The sequence below is a fragment of the Aquila chrysaetos genome, chromosome 3, assembly GCF_900496995.4.
Source record: "Aquila chrysaetos chrysaetos chromosome 3, bAquChr1.4, whole genome shotgun sequence".
Lineage (NCBI taxonomy): Eukaryota > Metazoa > Chordata > Aves > Accipitriformes > Accipitridae > Aquila > Aquila chrysaetos.
In genome coordinates this window covers 60,365,699-60,392,221 of record NC_044006.1, presented here as the reverse complement: position 1 = coordinate 60,392,221, position 26,523 = coordinate 60,365,699, and the positions used below count along the sequence as shown (strand labels likewise).

The 26,523-nt window shown below is 38.5% G+C and overlaps 1 protein-coding gene across 2 annotated transcripts in view; it reads right to left on the bottom strand.

The window, feature by feature from the left end:
* The window catches only part of LOC115339322 (myosin-IIIa-like), an 89,918-nt gene that overhangs the window by 55,172 nt on the left and 8,223 nt on the right, over positions 1-26,523 (bottom strand). For both annotated transcript variants that reach the window (XM_030009106.1, XM_030009105.2), the window contains exons 2-4: positions 25,932-26,005; positions 25,267-25,449; positions 20,882-21,016 (exon numbers count right to left, since the gene is read on the bottom strand). In XM_030009106.1, coding sequence (XP_029864966.1) covers positions 20,882-21,016; positions 25,267-25,449; positions 25,932-25,934 — 321 coding nt within the window. In that variant the 5' untranslated portion in view covers positions 25,935-26,005. The remainder of the gene's footprint in view (positions 1-20,881; positions 21,017-25,266; positions 25,450-25,931; positions 26,006-26,523) is intronic.

Below are 26,523 nucleotides of genomic sequence, written 5' to 3'. Positions count from 1 at the left end.
AAATTATTACAGCACTAATTCTCAGGTACAAAAGCTACATACAACATAAAATGGGTTTAAGGCACCAGAAGACAGGTGGCAGAGAAATTCCCCCAAGAAGAAAATCTTCCAAGGGGAAAGCTGCCCTCTTTGCCAAGCAGCACTTAATTCCTAGTGTAGAAGGGTGTTAAACACAAGGGATGGGCATTATGGAAGATAATGAAACCACCATGGAAAGGTCTCATCTCTCGCACAAGGTGGGCCATGGGTGTAAGACTAATTATAGCCCTTGTAGCATCAACCCTGTGAGCTTCTTGTTCCAGATGCAGAGCCACAATCTACTCTGGACAATCCTTTCTCCTGTCTAAGGTCTAAGGAGTTAGACTCCTGCAAACCCCTGTCCTGTCCTGTATACATGGGAAGCAGAGGTTTGGCCTTGCTCTCTAAAAAGATTAGTGAGCACACATTACCAGCAGATTAGTTTAGACCTGCAATATTTCATATGTTCATTTTTATTGCTTACAATTTTTCCGCAGGAAGAAGCAACAAGGTAACTTTAGTGACTAAGCCTGTAGCAGTTACATACCTGCAAAGATGAAATTGGTACTTAAGCCCTTAAACTATCCATAATCCACCTAACAATACTCATTGATTGAAGAGCCATCGGCTCTGTAAAGGAGTAGCTGCTTCCAATAAAACAGTGAAACAAATGGTAAGTTTTATACTGTATCATCCAGTAGCTTTTCGTATGAAAATAAATACCCACATAAGACATTTTACCAATGTAGTGCAGAACAGTAAATTCCTTTTGACTACAGATTTTGAAATCTATTCAAATTGAGAGTATAATTTATCAATAAAACCTTTCAATTGCAGAACTCCAGACATCAGATACTTTTGTATATGATTTTTTAATCTGTTCTTCTATACCTCTACATTTTTTCTGTGCTGCAATTACAAAAAGACTTGCACCTTACAGTATAAAACATTTTATAGCCCTTTGCACCCAAACACAACAATAGTTTTCTGATTACCGTTGGAACCCCAGGGTTGCATTGAACTTGTACCACATGAATGCCTACACAAATACCATTCAATACATAAGTCTTGTTGCAAGATATGTCCCCCATCAGGTCAATGAAGGCTCTGGTCTCATAGATGCTGAGCTCTATGGCAACAATCTTGGAACTCACTTAACCTCACCCTTACTTCAGTGGGACAATATGCATGCTTAGAGAGGGAAGAACTCATATGCTTCAATGATGAGATTAAGCGCTTTGCTGGATCAGGGTCAGATTCCCAAGCAGGATTTCATTTACTGTCTTTAGCCATGCTGGTCTGCCTTCTCCACTGACTTTTTCTAGTTACTTATTTTTTTTTAAATTACATTATCTTTCCAGAGTCTCTATTGTTTTAACTTTGCCACATCACCAACATGTTTAATCAAAGCAAATGAATGATGACAATTCTGGTTAATTTAATGCACTTGCATTTCAGGGCACTGAAACTGTCTGACAAGTGACAAACCAATTGTGAAATAAATTACACATACAATGTTCTTCAAACTCTTTTTCTTCATTATCTAGTATTAAAATTTTGCTTCTTACAGATGGATCTTCTTCTGTTTTCTTTACAGCGCTGGATATCTGTTAGTCTTTCTGTTCAAGGTAAAGAAAATTAACCCAGAAGGGAATATATTCTTTTTGTAGGTGGGAGAAGGAAGAAACTATACCTCAGAAATCACCTTCTTCTGTGTTTAGGCTGTAAAGCCAAGACTGAGTTTATTTGCCTGGGTCAGCAATGCTAATTTTTACTTTCTTAAACATGTCACTTTAACTAATTTTTCTACCCCTCTCATAAGATATAAATCCCCATTACGAGATAAATATCTGTATTCTAAGATAAAACATCTAAAATATCAGGCAAAGTAAGATACTAAAACTGTGATTATTTTAGACCAAACCAAAACTGAACCTGGGTATGTAAAAGGTCAGGTGAGCAAGTCTTGAAGGAAGAAGCAGAAAGTCACCTGCACCACCATGGAAGAGTTCAGAGCTAGGCAGAGTTCAGCTGAGGATGTCATAAACATGGGTTCTTTCATGCAAAGGGCAATTCTTCTTTTGCCACTTATGTCTCAAAGATTTGTACTTTTACTTACGGTAGACGATTTGTATTTTTTTGAGACCACCACCACAGGAGGCAGAGGGGAGAAAAGCCTACATATTAGAATGCAAGCAGCTATAAGGAGGAAAAGGGATTATTGGAATACAACTACAATTAGAAAAGGAGATTATGGCAGACACTGCATGTGTGCGCTCTCTGAGCTGCGTGGGGCAGGAGGGGGGAATAATGACGACAACGACACAGGTTAGTATTAACCTTGTCCTATTTTTCTACAGGCTAAACAAGTCTTCATAGGTAAAATGTTGCATTTGGTCTCATTTCCTACTTCTACTGTCTTTTTTTTGCAGGCGAAGCTGCCGCATGTCCCTATAACCATGCACATAACTAAAGTTCAAACAGTGATTCTTTCTCCTGACTCAGACTATTAAATTGCATGTGTGTTCAATGCAAGCTTATCATAAACTCCTCAAAAAGTCCCTCTCAATGAGTCGTGCTCTTCTCTTCCCTCTCAAAAGAAGAAGTTACAGAAAACTACGATATTTGTGCCCGATGCAGTGCTGGACCATGCTTGCTTGGGAATTGGAGTAAACAGGAGATAAATTATCCTTGGGGATGTTGACCAGGATCTAGTTCATGACATAAAAACTTAAAGGGGAAAAAACCCCTAAACCATAAAAAAAAAAAAAAAAAATCACATTTCCTTAATTCATACAGTCCTTCAATGAGAGATTATGGGATAAACATTATTTAGCAGTACTGCTGGACTGGAAGTTTCCTGGGGTGTTGTTAAATATTGCAGCTTATAATTATGATCTCTGCTGCTTCTTCATAGCATGCTGTCCACAGCAAAAAAACCTGTGTAGCCTCTTACCAAAGTTTCTATGTTTGAGTTAAGCTAACTGTAATGCTTGGATGACAAGAAATCATGAAGGCAACAGAGATAATTTTTTAAAAAGATCTTTCTAGTTTCCAGTGAAGCATCTATAGGAGAGAGATGCTAGTAGCTATTATTTCATTTCAAGCATTGGGAACTCACATGGCCAAATAGCTAATCAGTCTGTGTCATTACTCCACATCATTTGGCAAAATCTCCTCAGAATACCTTGATGAAGGGCACTATAAGCAGAAAACAAGAAACACATGGAGAACTCAGGACACAGACATCAGTAGAAGCTATGTGTCTATCTGAGCTGTGCCACAGGGCTGCTTCCTACCCTAAAGGTCAAAGTAACTCACCAAACGCAAATGCCCTTCAACCTGTCATGAGATATGGGCTCTTCTGGGAGGAGAGAGTAATAATTCTATTTCTCTCTCCCACACTCCAAAAACCACACACACATGCATTCTCTCTTCCACGCACAGACGCGTTTCTTGTTGCTTGTATCAGCTTTACAATACCTGTTTTAAACAACTAGTAATCCCAGGACAAAAATTGGGTATGGGAGAAGTGGTGGTGGCATCTGTTAGCTCAGGTTTGGCAGCTCAAGTAGTAGAAGATGTAAACTGAACAGACTTTCTCAGTTTGGTTCTCAGATACCACATGCTCTTGTATGTGAAACACATGCAAAACCAAAGCCCTTCAGTCTGAACTGTTTTTAGGAAGTCTCCAAAGGCTGCATTTTCCCAACAAAGGATAGAAATCCTCTTTTAAGCTTTGAATAAACTTAATATAAAGAGAGAGACTCTTATAAATGTCCAGCCTATGCGACATGGTAAGGGAAGATATTAGTGATCCTCCCACCAGGTTGTTATTTACAAATGTCATCCTGATAACTTTGTACCTGAGCAATTTTCATCAATTTAATGTTAGTCACTTCTTCTATTGTTCCCTTGTGATTTACAGGCATTTTCTTTACCAGCAGTATTTTCAGTGCCTGCACTGATAGAACGCAAATACTACCTCAAACACAAGCAACTAAAAGGGGGTAAAATGAACCCTTTGGGCTACCTAAAAGGGGGTGGAGAAGACAGACAGATGCTTCCCAGAGGCACACAACAAAGGATGAAAGGTAACAATCCCCAACTGCAAGATAGTGGATTCCTACTGGACATAAAGGAACAATTTTCCCACTGACAGTAGGTAAGCACTGGAACAGATTACCCAGCAAGTCTGTGTTATCTCCATCCCTGGAGATATTAAAAACTTGAATGGAAAAGACCCTGTGCAAATCTGTAACATTGAAGTTAACCACCTTTGAGCAGAGGCCTAGACCAAATAACTTCCAAAGGTCCCTTCCAAGCTATAATTTTCTATGATTCATAACATTTGGATTTAAAAATATTCAGACCCTAGTTTGGATATTCAGACAACAGAAAAAGGGGAAAAGGACTAAGGAAATAGACTGAGTCTTGCACACTCAGACCAAGGGAAAGAATAATTTGATAGAAGGCTTGATCCACGTGAACCAGCCTGCAAAGGCTGTAGCTCTGATGGCCTCAGCTGATAGCTGTATCAGAAGAGGTGCTTATGACTCTTCAACAGTGGTAGTGAAGGGCTCCTCCCTTATGATTTTCTGGCACTCAAAAGGCAAAGACTCACACTGGGATGACATATAGTCCTCTACCCACCCACCTGCCACAACCCTGTGCTACTGTAATTGAGCTATTAGTATGCAAAGCTATCTTCAGCAATAGATTTGTAAAATAGCATGATCCTAACACATGAAATGTCAGTTTAAATTGCCATTGCATCACAGTCATGCAGGTGTTCTTTGTAGGTCTTACTCACTCTTCATCTGACCCAGCTGATACACTTCTCTCTGTTCAGCTCTTCTTGATTCTGATGCCCATTGAATACGGATTCAGTATCAGCTTTGCTTTTAAGAAAACTATCAGTTGCACTTTTGTTAGGGCTATTACAGCCTTTAATCATCCAGCTGCTCCTGATTTATGCATCTGTACTAAGCTGTCAGGTAACATTTGCTTGCATCCTGCAGTTGTCAAGGTGCTTTAATCTTATTTCAGTATCTTGGATGCGAACAGCGGGGCAACTACAGTTACTACCTTCCCTATCTTTACAGGCTGCACAGACATAAATGACTGTGTAGCACATCACATATGCACAACTTACGGCATGCATGAATGATAGTTATGAAAAAGTCATATTGTCCAACCTTGCTTTAATGTTATCACACATAAGAATGCTAAAAGCATCTCAGGCACTAATCTCTGGTTTTTTCTGTTCTTAGAACAGATCAATAATCTGACCTGCTCCACCAAGCATGCAGTACAGCAGCGCTGCCAGCCTCTGAGCTGACTGTACCTTCCCTTTAGTACTGACTGCTGTAAGAACAAAAGATTCTTATTTGTTGCTGTTTTGTTGTCATAAAACTACAGAAACATAGGAGTAAAAAGGACCTCAAGAAATAATTTAGTCCACTGCATTTGCACTGTGTAGAGATCTGGTACTTTCAGGTGGTCCTTGACAGATATTTGTCTAACCTGCTCCTAAAAATCTCCCACTGAGGGAGACTCCAGTCTTTCTAAGTAGCCTGTTTCTGTGTTTCACTAGCCCGATAGAGCATTTTTCCTACTATCCAACCTGAATCTTTTTTGCTTCCAGTAAAACTGCTTTATTTTTGCCCTTCCCTCCAGTAGTCTTTGATAATAAATTATCATTATTCTCTATTTAACATCATCGCTGTCAGACTACTGTCATGACATGTCATTTTTCTCTTTTTTAGGCTGTACAAACTTAGTTGCTGTAACCTTTTGAAATCATCCATGTTTTCTAAATTTAGACTGCCTGCAATTTGCCACTGATGTTTGTGACATGTTTTGCCCCAAACTGCATACAGAATTCCTTTGGAAGTCTTGTCTTAGCAGGGAAAAGCTGAACAGAACAGAACAATCTCCACTTTGCAAAGAATCCCTTTCTGCAGTCCCACTACCTAGTCAGGTATGTCCCATTTCTTCGTCCTATGGATAGCAGTACTTTGCATGTGTCTACTGATTTTTTTCCCTGTGACTCAAAAAAATCCCTCTGATATTCACAACTGTGAATCTGACGCTATTCTCCAACATGCCTGTAATTAAACTAGGTTTCCACTCCCGACTTTTTATGTGGACTTTGTTTCATCAGCCAAGTTATTAATGAACAGAAACAGACCAAAAGCAGATGCCCATTTGAGATTCTCCCAGTCCAAAAGTGAACTAGTGAGTCCAGTTTTATGAAGAAGAGGTTATCTGCTTTATTGTTTATATGAAGTTTCTGTACTTCCACATTTGCCTCACAAGAATGTCGCATGGGACCATACAAAATCCTTACAGAAGACACATCTATTGCTCTCCCCTTGCTACACCACTTATCCTGTTAAAAGAAGAGATTTTATTAATGTGATTTGTTCTGGCCCAATCCAGGTTGACCACTTATCACGTCACTGGGTTCTGGGTATTTTGACAGTGGTTTCTATTAATTTGTTCTGGAATCATTGTGGGTATCAAAGTTAAACAGGCTGGTCTGTATTTCCCTAGTTCATTATTTTTCCTCACTTTGTAAAGACATATATTAAACATTCTTGTATCTCATTTCTCTCTTGTCTTAGTAACATAATCTTGTCTTTACCACTCTTCACAGTAGTCTCTCTGAGCTTATCCTTAAATGCTTGTACCTTAGCTGTGCATTTTTGTTCCTCCTATTTGAAGGCATTGTGAAATATTAAAACAAGCAAACCCTAATGCATTCTTACTTGTCTCTTACTGTGCTTTTATCTTTTCTCTGCATCAGCTAATACACTATTGTGTGTTGAACGTCTTTCAATAACTGCCAGCTATCCTGCTTTCCTTCATTTTTACACTATTTTTCCTAAGCACAGGTACCTACCGGTTCCCCAAGCTCGGTGAAGCATACTCTCCTAAAGCCCATTATCCTTACCCTGCTGCTCCACCATTCTTCCTTTCCTCGGGAAAGTGAACACAATTATTTTGGGGCCTTTTTCAGTCAAATTTCCTTCCATCTTCAACTTTTCAAAAGAGATCTTCTCTATTAGAACAGAATCAACTTGATACAGCCATCTCCAGAGTCACTTTCTTTGCCTTCTGTCTCCAAGACGGAACTTGATGGACCATCCATCTTACAATCCTGGCTGTCACACAGGGTCAGCTGTGACCAGATTAACTCCTATTCTCCGCCGACAGTGTGACATGTCTTCACAACTATTACCACCAAAGAGCACATTCCACTGACAGCACCTAACGCCTACCACAAATACTTGAACGTCCTTGTGAAGACTTACAGGGAACTAAATCAGTTTCTTCAACAGGCCAAGTGGTTCAATATGCAGCTCCTGTCTGTGCAGCGTAGTTTTAATTTCACCTCAAATGGAAGAAAGATGTGCACTATGGCTCCTATTTTTCCTAACAACAGTACAAGATAACCCATAACCAAAAGAAACCATAGCAGTGCTCTGTGCTTTCAGGTAGAGTTGATTGCTTTCAATTTAGCATGAATGAAACGTATCACTGAAACAGACATCTTTCCTGACTTATTTAGCTTCAGCGATCACAAACCATGTGGTATTCATAATTTTGCTCTCTTACATCATCTAGCACCTCCAGGGCTGTGTTAGTCACAGGCCCATGGGTGTTTGTTTGTTGCTTCTGATTTCTTTACTTTCAGTTTGGCTTTTAACTTATTTTGTCACGCGCATGCACTGACAAGACAGCCAGCCAGAGGAAAAGTTTGCCTGCTCCATCTTAAGTAATACTGGCCTTCACAGCCTCTTATCTTTCAGTCAGGACATAGATATCTCTACCTCACACCATGGCCAAAATGGAAAAGGCCACGTCTATATCAATATTGTGTTCTCCTATATACAAAAGCTTGTGGCTTTAAAAATGCAGCATTTCATAATACCACTTTTCAGCTGTAGAAACACCAAAAAGGGAGGTTTCTTATTTTAAGTGATAGTTTTCAGGGCTTGTTTGTACTTTTGGGCCACATTAAATCATCCAAAGATAACATTATGACCGTTACTGTGTACAAGAATCCTGTTTTCCATCACATTTCCAGTATTCAAAATATGCTCTACCCTTGAAAGCTCTTTGTTCAAACTCAGTGTAATTGAAACCACCAGGCTTTACATACACAAGAGAAAAAAGAAGTAATGCCCTCAAAGGAGGATTTTATCTGTTCTAAAACATTTGGAGTAGCATTTTGTCTCTAACCAAACGAAAAAAGTCAAGTAGGTGACAGTGCTATACAAAAGGTTCACTGGGCACAGCCCAGCTGAATTCCACTGCTAGCTCCTCCTGATGCAAACTTCATATTGCATCATCCCATAATTCACATTCTTTCTTTATGTTATGATATAATACATTTACAGCCCCACGAATTCACTAATGAAGAAAATAATGTATCGCCTGTCCACATCTCCCCCAAAATAGTATACAGCTGAATTGGTATCAAGCTATGATTTGGAATAGTGCAGTGTAAAGCAACTGAGATCTAAGTCACCTGATAAAATATTTACAAGAGAAATTCTGAAGGAGCTTTAACTATATATCTTCACAGCCTGGCAGCAGCATAACACAGCTGTAATTTTTTTTTAAATCAAAGAAATGGAAGGATCATTTTACAAAATCAGAGCTAACCTAACTATAAAACTGAAAGGCACTGGCTAGTAAAGAGCCCAGGTCTTTGAGCAAATGCAAGAGGCAGCTTACCAAGACATAACATTTTGATACAGAAAACTTAGTGCAATTCATCATTTTATTATACACAAGGAGCTGTACGAAAAAAAACATTTAGAGTGCAAAACCATTCACTTGGCTAGGGAGAAAAAGCAGGGCCTAAGTTTGGGATCAATAATGGCTAACAGAAGTATTTCTACTGACTACTACCAACAGAGCTGGGGCTCTGGAAAACCAACAAAATCTCATAAGCAAATAGGGCAGCTTGCTGTAACAGTGAGCACTTCACAGATTTTATTATTGCCTGCTCAGAACCACGTTGCTTTTGTTCACTCTTCACCAACTGGGAAACATTTCAAAGCATATTCCTCTTTTGTACCATCATTTCTATATGATTCAGGGTTCAGACACTAGTCCAAGTACTATCATGTCCACACTACACATAATTCATTTTATGCCTGTGTTCCTAAATGAAGACAATAATTTAGTATAATTCACTGTAATTTAAATGACTGCCATAGCAATCTTCCCTATTGAGTTTGAAAGCATGGCTGGGGAAGCACAGATCCAAATAGTGGGGCTTGTTTAAAGTCTCCTTTTACAAAAGGAGTGAAGCTGAAACAGACTCAGCCAAAAGGCAATTCCTCTCCTCTCAGGAGTGTGCAGAGCTTAAGTGCTCTAGAAGTTGCCTGCTTCTCTCTGGTGACTACAAAAGGAGCTACAGTGACTCAGAAACTCTCATGGGACCCTAAAGCAGCAAGAACATCCCAAAGGACACACCAAGACATGCTTACAGAGAATTTTGTAAGAACCAAAAGGACGCTAAATTCAAAAGACCCTTTTTAAAAATTATTTTTTCTTTTTTAAATAAACTACTGGAATGATTAATTCAGAGAGACTAGATCAGACAGAATTGAAATTAAAGTGCTTTGTAAACCAATCTCTCCCTGCTCACTGTGTCTGTGCAAGGCAGTCCTTGCTTCCAGGGTTTGGTTTCAGCGAAGTCAGCAGCTTTCTGAACTGCAACAAACGCTGACAACCTTTCTGGAAACTTTTCTTTTTGTCACCACTGACACCTGGCTGCCTGCTTTCTGCACATCCCGGCTCCTTGTTCCTTGCTATAGTACTCTTCTTCCATAAGTTGCAACCTCCAGCCCTCTCTGCCCAACAAAGAACAAGGACGAGGAGACCTCTCTCTGTACAGATAAGCCCATTTGCTCCAGTCACTCCCTTTATAAAGGGACCCAGCATGTAAACAGAGAACAAACACAGCAAAATTATTTTGTCTACCACACTTGAATTTAAGCATTTAACCTTCAGGTGTCTGAAGCAAAAAGAGACAAGCCTTAGGCCAAGTGTTCTTATGATGATTGATGCCACCCCCCACTAAAGCTAAAGGAGGTTTGGTAATCAGGAATTTAACCAAAAGCTACGTAAATATGGGGTTTGGTTTTGGTCTTTTTTTTTTTTTTTTTAATAACCTCACATCTTTAGTAAAGATATGATCAAAAATAAAATGTACAAAAAGCAAAGTGATGTTAAATATTGGAATGTGAGAGGCATAGTATTCACATGCTATTTAATTACACAGTGGAATGGTAAAACTCAGTGGGTTTTTTTCTGGACTTTTGCTTTACTCCATGGTGGCAAAAATTGTTAGAGGTTACTCAGAACCAGCTTTTTCTATGTGCAGTACTCTCCAGCAAGGTGGGCCATAACGTATGCTCACCAGTTGTTTAAAAGATGCAGACTGTGCAAACCACAATGTAATACAAAATACTCATTACACAGAGAAATTACGAGTATTTACTAAAACTTTGAAGCATCAAATGATAGTTGTAGCCACACATCTTTGATCTTGAGAAAATAGGATATAATTCAAGAGTGAAAAATTGCTATAACTGGGAAGCAAAGAGGGACACATCAGAAATGGAGAAATCAAGGCAGATTCAGACATGTAATGTATCAAAATATTCAGTGCTGGTCTGAATGGAGCAATTATAACCAAAGACATTACTGAAAAATGACCCATATTGAGAAATACGAACAAGCAATTTTCAATTGTTTAATTTCTCTTCCATATATGTCATTTGGAAATAGCTGCTAATATGTAGACAAATGACAAGTCCCCCTTCCCCGCGCCCCACCCCAAAACCCAAATGGACTGGTTATTTTCCACTATGCTAATTTCCTGAAAGATCATTGTTTCATAGTAAATCTCCCATATCAAAAAAGGTGCATATCTGCTTTCTTATTATAATTCTTATTACATATTCCTTTATACAGAACAACTTCCATCCAAAGCTTTTTTTAAACTCCACAAACTTGCCTTTGTTTCCTTAGATGGAAACATATCTGCATATAGTAACTGCTGTAGCTAACAAAAACATACTGTAAACATGCCAAAGGAAAATCCTAAATAAATTATTCATCTGTACATACCACAAGGTCCTCTATTTCATGTAAAAGAGAAGTAACCGATATAGTGATGTCTCTAGTTTATCTCAGGTAGGCTCATCTCTTCGAAAACCAAAATGAGACTGTTGGGTCCTGCTTCTAAGGCATTCCCACGGATTCCAGACAGCACTTGTTACTCAGAGGGGCCTCACAGAAAAATGCATGTCACTGAATTTGGATTTTCCTGCTCTTGCCAAAACTATCACAGCAGTAAGAACAACTCCAGTTTCCATACTCCTACCCATTCCTTACAATTGTATTATTTTTTTAAGACAAAATCTTCATGTGAATGGAGTTCAACAACTGAAGTCCCAACAGCTTCAATGACATGAAATTGCCTGCTAAAATTCAGATACAGTAGTCTAAGTCACTCCCACCATGCAATGTCCCAAAAGGAGATCGCATGATCAACGTCTCCCCAGGCTCTGAGCCTTCCTGCAGGCTGCAGGCTCTGAGGCTGCAGATTGTTTCAGCCAAACATCTTTCCACATCAAGAACAAGCAGTAGTTGCTTTGCAACACTGACAGCAGCTCCTCACTCCCTCTTCTACACACTGAGGGGGGCCATGAAGAGTGACAATGCCATTAGCTGAGAAAGGAAAGAGATCAAGCTAATGGAGAGAAAAATGCTTTACTGCCGGCCATTGGGATTCTTACATGGCGCTGGAAAGCTCAGCAAGAGAGAAGGACAGAACTACCTGCCTTACTCTGAGCTCTTCTTTTCTGTGCCCAGGCTGCTTTGCACAAAGAGCACTCTGAAGCGGTAGTCTATGCCTGGAAGCAGAAAAGGAGCAGTGTCTTGTGAAGAGTCTCGTTATGTTGCCCATGTGGGGGTGACAGCATATTCTCACTGCAAGAACCATACCCGTCCCCTGCCCCATACATGTTACAGGACTCCTTCCCCTTTTAAATGGGCATATGGGACCAAGGTAAAGGCGTTGCATCCCAGGTCAAGGAAGATTATCTAAACAAACAGATTTTTAAAAATATTGATCTATTTACCTAGCACACAGAATTTATCAGTCCTCCTACAGAGCTCATAAAATCAAACTTAATGAGTCAGAAGTAAATATATTGTCACCTACAGCAAAATTTGAGATGAGTGTAGAAGTTGAAGAATTTATCTCAGTTGTTTGTAGGGTTTTTTTCTGGGGGGGTGGATATTTGGGGTTTTTTTACATTTTCTTGTCTCTTTTCATGTTTTACATCACCCAGTCTACCAGCTCTCAAACAGCTGAAGCCTTACTGATGTTAAGCCACACAACAGCAGCAGAAATATTTGCATTATAGATCTCTGCCTTTCTTTGTGTGTGTGTAGGTAGGAAAAGGATCTGAATTTCATAATACATTGTTATGATTGTCCTGATCCTAGAAGTTCATCTTATGCTTCTGGCTATTTTAGCTTCAATTTTTTAAAAATACCAATACCTAGATCTTACTTTGGACAGTGGTTGCTCCTCTTTTGTAGCAAACCACACTACAACCTAGAATAACACTATTAGTATCTCAACTCCCCAACTGAAAAAAAAAAATCTCCCTTCCCCAGTGCAACTGGACCTGCTGAGACTGATACTTCTTTAGATGCATAACTATACGTCACAGATAGGACACTATATAACAAAGCAGGTGATTTCCTCTTATTTAAAAAAAAAAGAAAAAATAAAAAAAAGATGCACTTCAGTGAATTATACCATACATTAGAATTACATGCAATGACAAAAAAACAACATGATCAGAAACTCTTCCATGTATAGTAGGTCAGTGGAGGATCCAAAACTATTAGCCACACAAGATTTGGGCATTAATTACACTAATTTTTCTCTGACACATATGTAAATTGTGTTGTCACTGTTCATTTATGAATCTGTAAGGAAAATTTATACATATTTCATGAATTCTAGGGTGCTCTCTGTGACCACAGTTAACATTTGCAAGCATCTAGAAGAATCTGATTTACTAAAATTCTCTCTCCAAACACCAGATACAACAGTGCAACAGCACAGCAGACTCACTCCAGGCCAGATGCAGCAGTGCAGATGTATTGTTCAGCATTCTTCATTTTACCTAGGAGTTACTGCAACACCTTTTCTTGGCCTTGGTGAGTTCTTATCCCTAACCAGCCAACTCTGACCATGCCCCTCTTCCCTTGAACCTTCGTGCTGGCTGCCTCTTCTCAATCAGATCAGATATGAACTAGTTGCTTTTACTGTCAGGACCCGTAGCAGTCCTAATACCTTTCCTTAGGCAGCAATAGATTGACTTCTATCCTTGATCAACTCGCAGTGCTGGCATCCATCACCAGCTGACTGTAGGCATAACATTTTCCTTTCTGCTTTGAAGGAGCAGCCAAAACAAAGAGAAACCACACCGCTATCCTCCTTCAAATCCTCCTTAATAACTCCTGTGCTGCAATGCTGACAAATGCTTGCAGCTGCTTGAGATCACAACTGACTTCTGTTATCCCTTTGGTTCTCCATTTCCAAATCCATTTGTTCTATTTGGCTTAAAGCTTTGATGTAAGCTCCCTGCTATGAAGGCTCACTTTTAGGATTGGAAAGGAGTGAGTAATTGATAGTCTACGCATTGTGCTGGGCTCTCCATCTCTGGGCAACTTCAAGAACAGTAATTCTTCTAAAGGATCTGCACAAAACCAGAAAGGACTTCTATCAGGGGATCTCAGCTTGTTATATACTCAGTATATGCAAGTGACTCGCCAGACAATTGCAACTGCCCTTATAATTGGTAACTGAGTAGTAACTACGCTGGTTTGCCACCCTGTGCTTATCACACAGCATCAGCCTTTGTCAGCTAGGTTCTCTCACAGTTCTTACCCTGTTACAAGCATTTTGGCTAGATGTGCAAGCTTTCCCAGGCCAGGCAAGCCACTAGAAGTAATCCAGTAGCAATGGACTGCCATTACCCTGGTACAGCAGGCTGGCAGTTTGGTATAGTGGCACTTTATTCCTTTTTTCCATATGGGGCTACAGTGTCCTCACTCAGATTAACTGGAATCCACACCATGGGTTTGTACTTTGTCTATGCTTGCAAAAAGAGGACCAGGAGAACTGAAGCACTACAATTTTCTGTGTTCTAGTTTAATTCAAACTCCTGAGAGCTTCTATTTACTGGGTTTAATGGTTTTGTTCTTTCTGAAAAAAGCAACACAAATAGAAGCGTCCCAAGGATTTAAAAAGATAATTTAAATATTTGTACATTTAAATTTTTTCCTCTTGACGTTAACTTTAAAAGATCAAAGTTAAGGAACAGATTTGAATCACTTCAGGCAAATTTTAAATTAGCAAACATAGCTGCCAACTGGATCACAATAATCCTTCGTGATAATCTTTCTGTAATACTTCTGAGTTACCAGTGTCTGGTTAGCAGGTTCAATTACCATCAAGAAACATCCAGAAGATTGAACTCAAAGTATACCACTTTGCCCACAACAATGTAGAATGATACAAGTTACTGATTTATTTAATGTATTTATTTTCCCAGGTTATCAGGTTGAGGGAATGGAAAAGGCTAACATGCCACTTCTTTAGAGAAGCAGGGTGCAAGCACAAGCTATTCTACACTTTCACATGACTTCTCTGATGAAGATTACACTAGAATAAGAAAAGGTTCTACATGAGAACGAAGATGAATCAGATTCATTTCAATCTGGATTGTGCACAGCCAGCACCTGTACAGATTGCACTAGCTACTCAAATATTGTTTGTGAAGGTACTTTTTAAGTACCTAATCAGAAAACAGAGCTTGCAGTCCACTGCAAATTGTAACATTCCTTCTTTTCAAATTAACAGGATTCTAAATTTCTTACCACATTGAAAAATATTTTGATTTGGAAATGTTTTCATAATGTTTACAACATTATATTCTAGTATGTGGAATATTATATGCAGTAATAAGTATATAATAGTGACACAAAAATTAAAATTGCGTGCTCTAAGAGGAGACTGTATAGCATGACAGTATTATCAGCAGGTTTACTGTGTCCATAGATGGATACTAAATAGAATAGTCTGAGACATCCTTAGTACAACAATCATGGTTGCTGGAGAGCATGAGGGAAATGGACTGCAAAAATTGGACAGACTCTTCCTAAATAGCATCTTCTAGTGCCACCACAGGAGGCAGAATTCTGTGCTACATGAACCACTGGTCTAACTCAGCAGGGCATTGCAAATGTTCTTGAAATGTTCACGTACATGCTAGGAGAACCAAAACACCTAAAAAGAATGCTTTGACAGTCATCTTGACATTCAGCACAAAGGGATTTATTTCTATAGCTTCCTGGCAATTCCCTCTATCTTGCCAGAAATAGACATACACCTCTCCAAAAAGGGAGAGGTTTCTACAAAATGCTTTGATATTACAAAACTGTATTTTTAGGTGGGAGGTCACTCCATCCAAACTTTTTTACCCTACCAAGCTAAGTTTTAACTCATGAAAACAAAATTTTTTAATTTTTTTTTTTTTTACTATAAAAATAACGGATATTCCCTCTATTTCCTAAGCATAAAAATGTTTTGAGAATTATAAAATATACTAGCTTACTTATGTGACTCACAAACCCAAATCCACCTCAAATACGGCATGCATAACTATGTGTCTTTTGAAAATGGACTGAGATGCTTCTTAAAGTTCTACCTGATCGGTGTAAGAAATGATCTATAGAAATATGTTGCATCATGATTCTTGGACTCTGGCTTACAGTAGTGAGTAAAAGCTGTGTAAGACCCACCATTTACCTTGCTGTGGTATTTTCAGCCTTCACTCGGCCTTGACAAGGTTGTTCTTTCCACCAGATCTCAGGCAAGGGCTGTGCCACTTGTTCTCCCCACCTGCTGTTGACCTACATGCTCGCCTGTAGGGCCTGATACGATTTACCTCCCTGCTCCATCTTCCATCATGTGATTTCCAACTATGTCAGTTCTACTCCCTTCTGAACTAACATCCAGAGCAGAAAGAAATGGGCTATAGCACACTCTGCCTTAGCTGTGTCATCATGCTGATGTCTGCTGACATGAAACCGCTAAGCCGATTCATCCCAAGTATAATACTCAAGTGGTTTCTTTTCAACACAGACTCAGTAGACCAATTTCTTCTGCCTGCATCTCTGGACACACGTGACAAGGCTTAATACACCTGGCAAGAATCCTCTCTCCAGCAATATTCTTTATTATAAACGTGATTAGAACAGCATCCACACAGGGCAGTTGTTCAGCCTATCTGAGTGCAGCCTACAGAGAGAAGGGCATTTCTGAACTGAGAGTCAAGAGTACTGTTATTATGTATGGATGTATTCCTGTTTCACATTCATTTCTGTAGGCGGTTTCCTTAAAAATGCTGAACTGAGAAAGTTAGGTTACTTTTACCAAAAACACTAATGATGCTAGAAGCTCTCATATTATTAGTTTTCCTCTAGTTTTTAATAATTTGTTAAAATTCATATTCTATACTACTCTCAGATTTAGGTCCTTATGTGTTAAGACGAAGACAACATAGTAACTTTACACTTCTACAAATACTGTATTAGAGTGTCACACGCAGAACCGTGTTATGCAAAAAGGTTGTTTATTTTTCCAAGTAATCATTATGCATGTTTTTTAACTGATTAGATCTACACTGAAATCAAAGTATGAGATTGACTACACATCTCTTGATACTTTACTATATCAAAAAAGTATGTGTTTATTTTAATAGAAAAAAATTAATGAACAATAGGTCCTACTCTCTCAGAAGCCTTTTTCTAGCTCACAGCACTGCAACTTCAAAATGCTTTACAAGACCAGTTAGGTAATCTGCACATTAGCACAGAGACAGAGAAATATGGCAAAGAAAATGAAATCCAAGTGTTCAGTAGAAAATGAGGAATTTCACTTCAAATTGGAAAACTTTCTATGAAGGCACGTGCTATTAGGCAATTGTTAAGTGAAGAGATTCAGAAGAAATGTCATGTTTACCCAGGATTATTCTGTAACAGATCATTTCCATCATTCTGAAGCAACTGGTTTTGGCTTCTATAGACATAGAAACTATCAGATGACCCACACTAACAGGTCAGCTCCAAATTCCATTTAGTTGTAGGTAAATAATTCTTGATAGTCATCTGGTTTAATGATTTCTAGTCAGAGGACAATACCTTCAACCTGGATTGTGAACATCAAGTGCCTCGTTCACATATGCCTTAGAGTGAGAAGCAAATGAAAGTGCCAATTTTATTTAAAAATGGAATGTTCAACTATCTTGTCCTAGAATTTGAGAGTACAGGTTCAACAGGTACCAAATCATGTAAGAATAGATTCATTCTGTAAAACAGAGATGGAAGGTGGGGTGGAATATTTCATACCAAGACTGCAATAGTCTCATTATAAACACATCCAAGGTTATGAGGTCTGATGTATTCTGGACTAAAATCTCTCAAGAACCCTTAACAATATTGTAGGATAGTCTTTTTAGCTGCTTGGTCAGTTTGGGCCTCAAAACTGTACCTCAGCCGCTTACCTTAGCCTAGTTCAAACCTGATTAGCCTCTTTTCCCCAAACCCAAACATGATCAAGTGCAATACAAAACAGCTACCAAAAACTACGGGATACGTAAAAAATCATCACACTGTATATACTAACAAAGGTATAAGAATTGAACAGTACAGTACATATAACTAATATTGAAGATGGAATTAGTAGAAAAGAAACCTGGCAACAATCTTTCTTTCCAGACTGGCTTGCTGTTGATACATTGCATGGGATGTGCCTTAAAGAGCTGAGGATTTTTTTCCTCTAGGAAAAAATTATTTAATAACATCTACATATACGGATTCAAACACTCCAGAGAGTAACTTTGTTGGTAAACTACAGTGGTGGCTCTAAGCCCATTCATAGCGGAATTTGAGAAACTTTTCCTCCAAAACCTCTTGCTCGCAGATCCCATCACAGAACACAAAAGCAGAGCAGAGCAACAAGCTCTGCTTTCAATGCACCGCTGCTCCTGTAAGCTCTCCCTGGCAGCTGCAGCTTTGCAGGAATCCAGAATACTACAGTGCACAATAGTCTGCATTTGATTCTCTACTTTTCCTCCTTGACATCATTTTGCATTCAGATACTATGGAAGCAGCTTTAGAAAAACTGCAGTGGTCTACACTGTTTGGCCTTCCAGTCTTTGGGGATGTATCTACAGGCTAGGTGCTGACTGCAAAAGGTCCATCTTCATTTCAGAGCATCACACAGAATTTGCAGGGATTAGTTGATAACTTTTCTGACAGAAGGAGATGAGAAAGATCTCCTTGGTATCAAACTCTGCAAATCTAAATTTCAAGACTGGATTCCTGTCTTCAGGGGAAGCAACAGTTCTGAAGTAAAAATGCTCTTTTATGATAAAATAAATTAAAAAAACCCCAAAAACCCAAAACCCAAAGCAATGGAAACAGAGGTCTCTGAAAGCTAAAGTAAAGACTAATCACCTACCTTTATGAATTTAGACACAAATATATTGTTAAAAAAAAACCCAAAAAACAGAAGGGAGATGATGAAGGTATCTTCATTGTTATAAACTGTAGGACACCTAAATAGCTACTGTGAAAAACAAACTGCAACAGCCCTGTAAAGCTGCATACAAGCTGAAAGGAAGGTGACACTTCAACAGAGGAATCTGTTCCATGACAGTTTTCTTTCACAGGTATTTTTATTAAAAGGAAATCTTCACCAAAGTCACCACTAGAATTTATTTTTCTACTTATGCATATCTACACGTACACACACCAGTTGAAATCCACTGTATTCATGGATCTACATGTGCAGTGACAGAAAGCATCCAAGACTATTCCACACATTCCATACTAGACCTTTTTCCTGGTTTTGGCTGGGATAGAGTTAATTTTCTTTCTAGTAGCTGGTATAGTGTTATGTTTTGGATTTAGTATGAGAATAACGTTGATAACACACTGATGTTTTTGATTGTTGCCACTTAGTCAAGGATTTTTCAGCTTCTCATGCCCAGCCAGCAAGAAGGCTGGAGGGGCACAAGAAGTTGGGAGGGGATGCAGCCAGGACAGCTGACCCAAAATGGCCAAAGGAATATTCCATACCATATGACGTCATGCCCAGTATATAAACTGCTGGGAGTTGGTCAGGGGGGCGCAGATTGCTGTTCGGGGACTAACTGGGCATTGGTCAGCGAGTGATGTGCAATTGCATTGTGCATCACTTTTTTTGTATATTCCAATTCTTTTATTATTATTATTGTCATTTTATTGTTGTTATTATTATCATTATTTTCTTATTTTCTGTCCTATTAAACTGTTCTTATCTCAACCCACGAGTTTTACTTTTTTTTTTCCTATTCTCTCCCCCATCCCATTGGGTGGGGAGGAAATGAACGAGCAGCTGTGTGGTGCCTAGTTGCTGGCTGGGGTTAAACCACAACACCCTTGCACATGTACAGCTTGGCATGCGAAGAGTAAATATAAAATTTATACTCCAGATGTAGGCTTGTGTTTTTCACATTAAGAAAATAAATCCATGTCAAATATAAAAGTTAAAATATAAACACTTGACTGTTTCCTCACAGTCTGTTCCATCCTAGTTGTTTGGCATCCACCCTTTACAGGCCAGAAGTTTCACAGATGGAGTTTCAAATGCCCAGCAGACACAATAGAAGCTAGGTTTTCAAAGATGCTCAAAGAGCACAAAGAGCTCATCTGCACAAAGAGCTGACATCTTCTGATGTCAGTCTAACGTAACAATTTATTATGATTTCCAATGCAAACTATTCTTAAAAACATCTTCCCAATGCAAGTCAGAAGAATTTGCAAAAGCTTTTAGAACTTAAGCATTTTTTAGAGCTTGTTTCCAGGATTAGATACCATTGTATCATTGAGGTATTTGGCAGGAGATTTGTATTCACTCAGCTGACAAATCATGAAATACAACCAATTCTTCAATCTCAACCTTATCAAACACTGATCAAACATCAGCAAGAGCCTTGATTGTTATGAAAGGCACACTATTCCTGTCAGAGTCATTCTTCATTTTCCTCTGGCGAGAGGAGGAAGTTTTTGCAGAACAGGTTATAGTGAATCTATGAAAACAGTAATGATCAAGTTCTTTGCTCCTAGATTAGTCAAAACTAAAGACTGAAACACACAAATTGCAGGCCTTACCTTGCTCTGACTCCATTTGAGGAAATCCTGTTGCTTTCAAGAGTGTTTGGGCAGTAGCCTGTTTTTATTGGCTTATTTATCTATTTGTGCATTTACTTGCACAAAAAAAGCAATTCAATTAATTAATTTCTATAATTTCATTTAGAAAAAAAGTCATCATAGTGGTTTCTTTAATTGTTATGTCATATCTTAGTCATATTTAAAGAAATGCTACCAGAGGAAGATTCCCATGACAAGCCTTTCACCAAAGAAAGATTTTAGGTAGCAAATCCTATGAAGCTGTATTAGAATTTATATCCTAATTCTGAAGGCACAGCACTATCAGCATAATATCAAAGTAAGAATGCTGAACTCAGAGCAGACCATTAATTCAGAACACTGAAAAGACTAAACAACAGCATTTATCCCTTCACATGCAACCACTCTAAAGAAAAACATCAAACAAATGACTTGCATCTCATTCATTGAGTTTACACTCAACATTGGAATGCCAACTGAGAGAAAACTCTTATTTTTCTGAATTATTTACCTCAAGAACTAGCCAAAGCTGGTCTCCATTTTTCACATCTTTCTTATAGTACATGCCATAGAATTTGACTACATTGGGATGATCAGAGAGAGCTTTCAAAATGTTGTACTCGGCTTCAATTTCTTCATCAATATCCTAGTGTCAAATGAGAAATACATAGCAGTTAATAAATAAATAGTGATAGCCATTTTAAAAACCAGCATATAGCATTTTTTTGGCTATTCAAATGTAGTTTGAAATAATACAAAGAAAAAACCCCAAACAGAACACGAATGTACCATTTCCAGGGCTACAAAGTTTGGTTCTGTTTACTTAGTACAAAACAGTCACCTGTTTTTTTATTTGGACTTTATCAATTTCAACTAATGAACACATGGGGTATGACACAGCAGCCCTCAGGAGAATGGGGAAGGAGCATTTCAAGACAAAGCCAGTGCAATCCACAAGTGGGTAGCTATGCAGATGCCTCGGGAAGTCACGTTACTTCTCTCGTCTCAAGGGTGTCCCCAGCTAGAGATGGTGCTGCTGGAATTACCTCTCTGCCCCTCTGTGCACAAACAAATATGACCGCAGCCACACCTTACTCATTTATCATCCCACTTTCTAGAATAATCTGGGAATTTTTCTCATTTTCTACTATCATAGAAATTGGTGACATCCGTGATCTCTCTGGCTTCACCTACTGAGCTGTAAGAGTTGTGGCTTTTTGTCAGTCTTTTGTTACAGACCTCGGGTTTCTTACGCAGCAAGGGAAATCCATTTGGAGGTGAGAGATGAGGACAAATTTTGCCAACACATCCACCAGGAGCTGTGCAAGCCCTTTCAGACCAACCATGGATGCTAGCAACGGTGGGGACTGGATGACTCAGGTAACCCCTTCCACCTATGCAGTGGAATTGCTTATTGAGGGACACTATCAGACTGTGTTTCAGTCATGCTGAAAAAATATTCAATCCATACTAGCCACAGGTAGAGGCAGAATAGCTGCAGTCGCTTTCCCCCATTGTTTAGATCTCAAAAAAAAATGTTAACATACTCATTTCCAGATTTAAAACATTTTTAATAAAATTTGCTATTTATACCCACCAAAAAAGAAACAGAAATGAAAAATCAGTTCTAGAGGAACGCTACCTATAAACTCTGCTATCCATATGAATGGATTTCATATCAATGAAAAGCACCTACTCAGTGCTGAAAACCTGTCTCACCACTGCCAAATAGAAGTGACCATGGCAGAGAAAAATGGATGCTTCGTATTCCCAATGAATGACACTCCTCATTTTGTTCACCACCAAAGGCATCTGCCCCTAAGAGGACTTTGCTCACTTGTTTCCTATACAGATCTCTCCAATGCTAAATCCAACTCAAGTTCCTCATATTAGCCTTTTGTCTTGAGACCAGCTTGACTGGTCTCAAAGAACTTTGACTGTCACCAGGATCTTGAGGAATTAGGCCATTAAACTTTCATATTGAAATTACATGAATAAGTCTTCTCACAAGGAAGGGTTTTAGAGATTTTTTTTATTGGAGTAGCTGAAAAACAGCAGAAATTTTCCTCTTTCAAAAAAAGGAGGAACTCACTTTAAGTTAATTTTCCCATAGCACAACAAAGAATACAGCCAATAAAAAAAAAAAAAAAAAAAGAGATGCAAGGAAGGAAGAAAGAACCAAGGTACTGAAGGTGGCAGAGGAAGGAAAGGGAAAGAGTGGAAGATAAGAAGGGACGAAGAGAGAAAACGCATCTGGCAAAAACAAAAGGACAGATCATAAAGCAAAAAAACCCCACTAAAAACCCAAAGAGTCGGAAGCCAAAAAACTACACACAGAACATACAATATCCCTGGCTGCCTTGGGGTGATTTAACAGAGGTTTCCATCTCTTGAGCGGTACTCAGATTTTATGAGATTTTTACTATTATAAGGAGAAATGAAAAGAGAGAGAATGAAATCAATACAATATTCTGTGCATACTAAAACCAGAAATCTTCCTCTGTATTTTATGAAGGAAGAAAACCTGAAATATTTGGTTGAATTTAACATATTTACCTGCATAAGAGTACCTCTTTTAGAAATGGTAGAGGGAATATTTTCATGTGAGCTTAGACATAGGATAATTTGACTAAAAGCCCTAAAGTACAATGATATTTACTTATAGCCCTGAGGACAAGACTAAGAGCATTCTCAGTTCCATCTTCATATACTCTCATTTCAACACCTCCACTTTCCCTTTTCAGTTTCAAAAAGCTGAGCTGTTATTCAACACAAATAATCTGAGAGCTCTAAAGGATTAAACATGAAATGCTTATTTCAGTCTCACATCACCCATGATAACGTAGTTTCCCAGTTTAATTTGCAAATATCAGTTAGACCAAGTGATATAAAACCACATTTCTTCTTGTTTTTTTTCAGTCCACCTCTCAAGTGGCACAATTCTGAAAGCATCTTCAAAGAAAAAAATTGTAAAATTTAAAGAATACAGAAAGTATCCTTTTCTTCACTGCAATGGCTCCCTCTGCAGCCATTAATAATACTTTCAGTTTAAACAAAAAGAACTAGTTTATTGCTTTCACCCTATTTCTAATATAGGACTGCCATTTTAACAGTAACATGGAGGTACAGCAGCTACTCCAGACATCCTGTAAATAGGAGGGGGAAAAGAAGAATAGTATTCTTAGAATAAAAAGAATATATTCAGTTAAAAGATTCAAGTCTTGGAGTGTGATGTTGACTGCATTACTGACTTCCATTTTTTTTCATTAAAATAAGGAATCTGTTTTCATCAGTTATACCTTTTCTCCTCTTCAATTTCTTATGTTGCATCTTTATTAATTGTATTTTTCTGTCTTCTTTATATTCTACTCCCTTATCTCCTACTTAATCTATTTCTCTTTCCTCTAGCATCAGCATTACTACCTCTTCTTTCTTCCTGTCATCATCCTTTATCCTTTTCCTACAACCTCCAAAGTGTACACAACATTGAAAGTCCCCCCCCCGATGCCTTCAGTAATCCCTGCTATAGCCAGTTGCCACTTAAGAATCATTGTTGAACACTTGTGAAATAGATGAAAGCAGAAGCATTTCCTGCCATACAGGCAGGAACACCAACTGCAAGAAAGTCCTGCCTATTCATTGTAAGCACAAGAACCTTGTTTACAGAAAGCAACAGAGTCAAAAATAGAGTTTCCAATGCATTTGAATTAATCAAGATCCTTATCGCTTGGCTGCAAATCATGTTTACTTTGAGAGAGGTAGGTGATATTGAATTGAGATGAGCCTCCTTTTGTTGCTTTGAAAGCATGGTGAAATAAAAAGCAGATCAGCAAGAAATACAGCAAAGATAATGCAAGATGCTATGTTTTCACAAGCACATTTCATGGACTTATAGGCCACAGGATCATAATTTGACACTGTGATATGCAGGGGTAGACAGAGCCCTGTGTAGCTGTGCAGCTCCAGACCTGCAGCATTTCACGTGGCATTGTGTGCTCTTCCCTTCCTGCCCAGAGGTTGTGAAATGGAAGCACATGCCTCAACCCTATACTGGAAGTGCAAAAGATGAGCTCAAAGGGGCCACCTGAAACAGGAACAGCTCCTTGTCCATGTTTTGCAGGTTACTGTTCTCGAGAAAAATCCCAAGCCACATGCAGCACCACTGAAGTCAGTGGGGTATGCCTTTACAAACCAGACTAATGTTCTTCCTTACCCTTTGAGCATTAATCTGCCACCCAATAAATGTCAGTTATTGAGAACAAAAACATACTCTACAACATAATAATTCCACCTCCCAGTCACCTGGTGCTTTGTGTGTAGGAGCTATTGGCTTTGTATTTTCCATTTGAAAAGATGGATCCCTCTGTGATACCTACATATTTTGGCACATTCTGAAAACACAGAACCAACTAACAATAAAAAGAAAGTATGCTATTTTATTTTTAAAGTATCACTCATAGCATGTAACTCAGCTAAAAGTATGTACTTAAAATAGATACTTGAAGGTACATCTAAAGTACTTAAAAGTATGTAACTGGCTAGTATCTTAAAAAAAAAAAAAAAAAAGGAAAGGGAACAACAGTAGAGGAAACTAGGGCTCCTGGTACTGAAAAGGAAAATAATCGGCTCTGCTTCTGAAAGTAAGAGATAAACAAGGGGGAACCAAAAGTAAAAGTAAAGTTTAGATATACTTCTGACTTCTACCATACACAACCACTTCCAAGATCACTCACGATATGAAAAATGCATTGATAGCTAGCCTAATACTCAGCAGGTTGAAGCAGTTTATTTCACTATCACTTCTAATGGAAATGATCTACCTAGATTAAAAGAAAAAGACTACATAAATTCACTTACAATTAAATAAGCACAAACCAAGTAATTTAAGTAGCTTACGTGAACAGGATCCAAAATTTTGACTGCTGCTTTGCTGCCATTTTTCTTATTTAACACCTTGAAAACTTTTCCGTATGTTCCTTTGCCAATAGTCTCAATTATTTCCCAGGTATCTGAAGGATCAGGAAAGCTATCAAATATTATTGTTTTCCCAGTCAACGGAAGCATCTCAAATGATGGCTCCTAGGAAAAAGAGATTTCAACATTCCCTCAACAAATGGTTAATAGCAATTGGTTTCCTATAAATGCCAGGAGAAATACACATTCCAGTCTCAAATGCTAGAAATGTTTTTGCATGTAGTGTGCATGCACTGAAAGCATAATGAACAAGAAATGCTGCACTTAATACAGGTACTTGCAGTCAACACAATATCAAATGAAAGGAAATTCAAATAATAATTTGAACTAATTTCAGGCTTGAGTGAAGTCAGTAGAAGCTTTCCCATGCACTTCAATGAAACTATAATGTCACTCCTGGATTTTTTGAGGGGCAGGGGAATGGGAGTCAAGTTCATAAAATCCAAAAGAATTTGGCTCCATTACCAAGAACCAGGCGAGAAGGGGAAAAAAAAAAACAAAACCACAAACCAAAACATGTTAAATAGCAGCATTAGGTTCACTCAAACTTTCAGAGCAAATGGTCAGTTTTATAATCCTACTCTTACCATTTTAATGTGATGTAGATCTTGTAAGGCCAAGCAGATCAAAGTGGCAGATCTTTACACAATATTATGGTCTTCTGACAGCCAAGCATTAACAGTCATGGAAAACGTGTTTACTGATGTACATTCATTAACAACTGTTTTACATAGTGTAAAGGAAACACCTTTTACAATGATGGAATTGTATCCATCACTGACCAGGTTACACCTATGTCCTGCTCAATGATGGATACAACTCACTTACACAAGCCTTCATAGTGACTAACTATCCAGCAGCTACAATGGTAAAAACAAAGCACACCCGCCCCCCCAGACAAACAACAACAGAACAGAAACCCCACCTTTACCTGTTGTTAAGATCAGCCAAAACCTCAGTAGAAATGTGTTAAAAATTACATTCTCATATTCTTAATTGTAGAGCCAAGACTGAAAAAGGGGCAGGGAAGAGGACAGACTCAAGCCCTTATTAAGTAGGCAAGCCAGCTACTGAGTGCTTAAGTTCTTCCTGAGCACAATATGCAGTAAACGAGCCAGGTTCGGATAGACATTTTCCTATACCTGTTTTTTAAATTTTTATACAATACTTTATAAACAG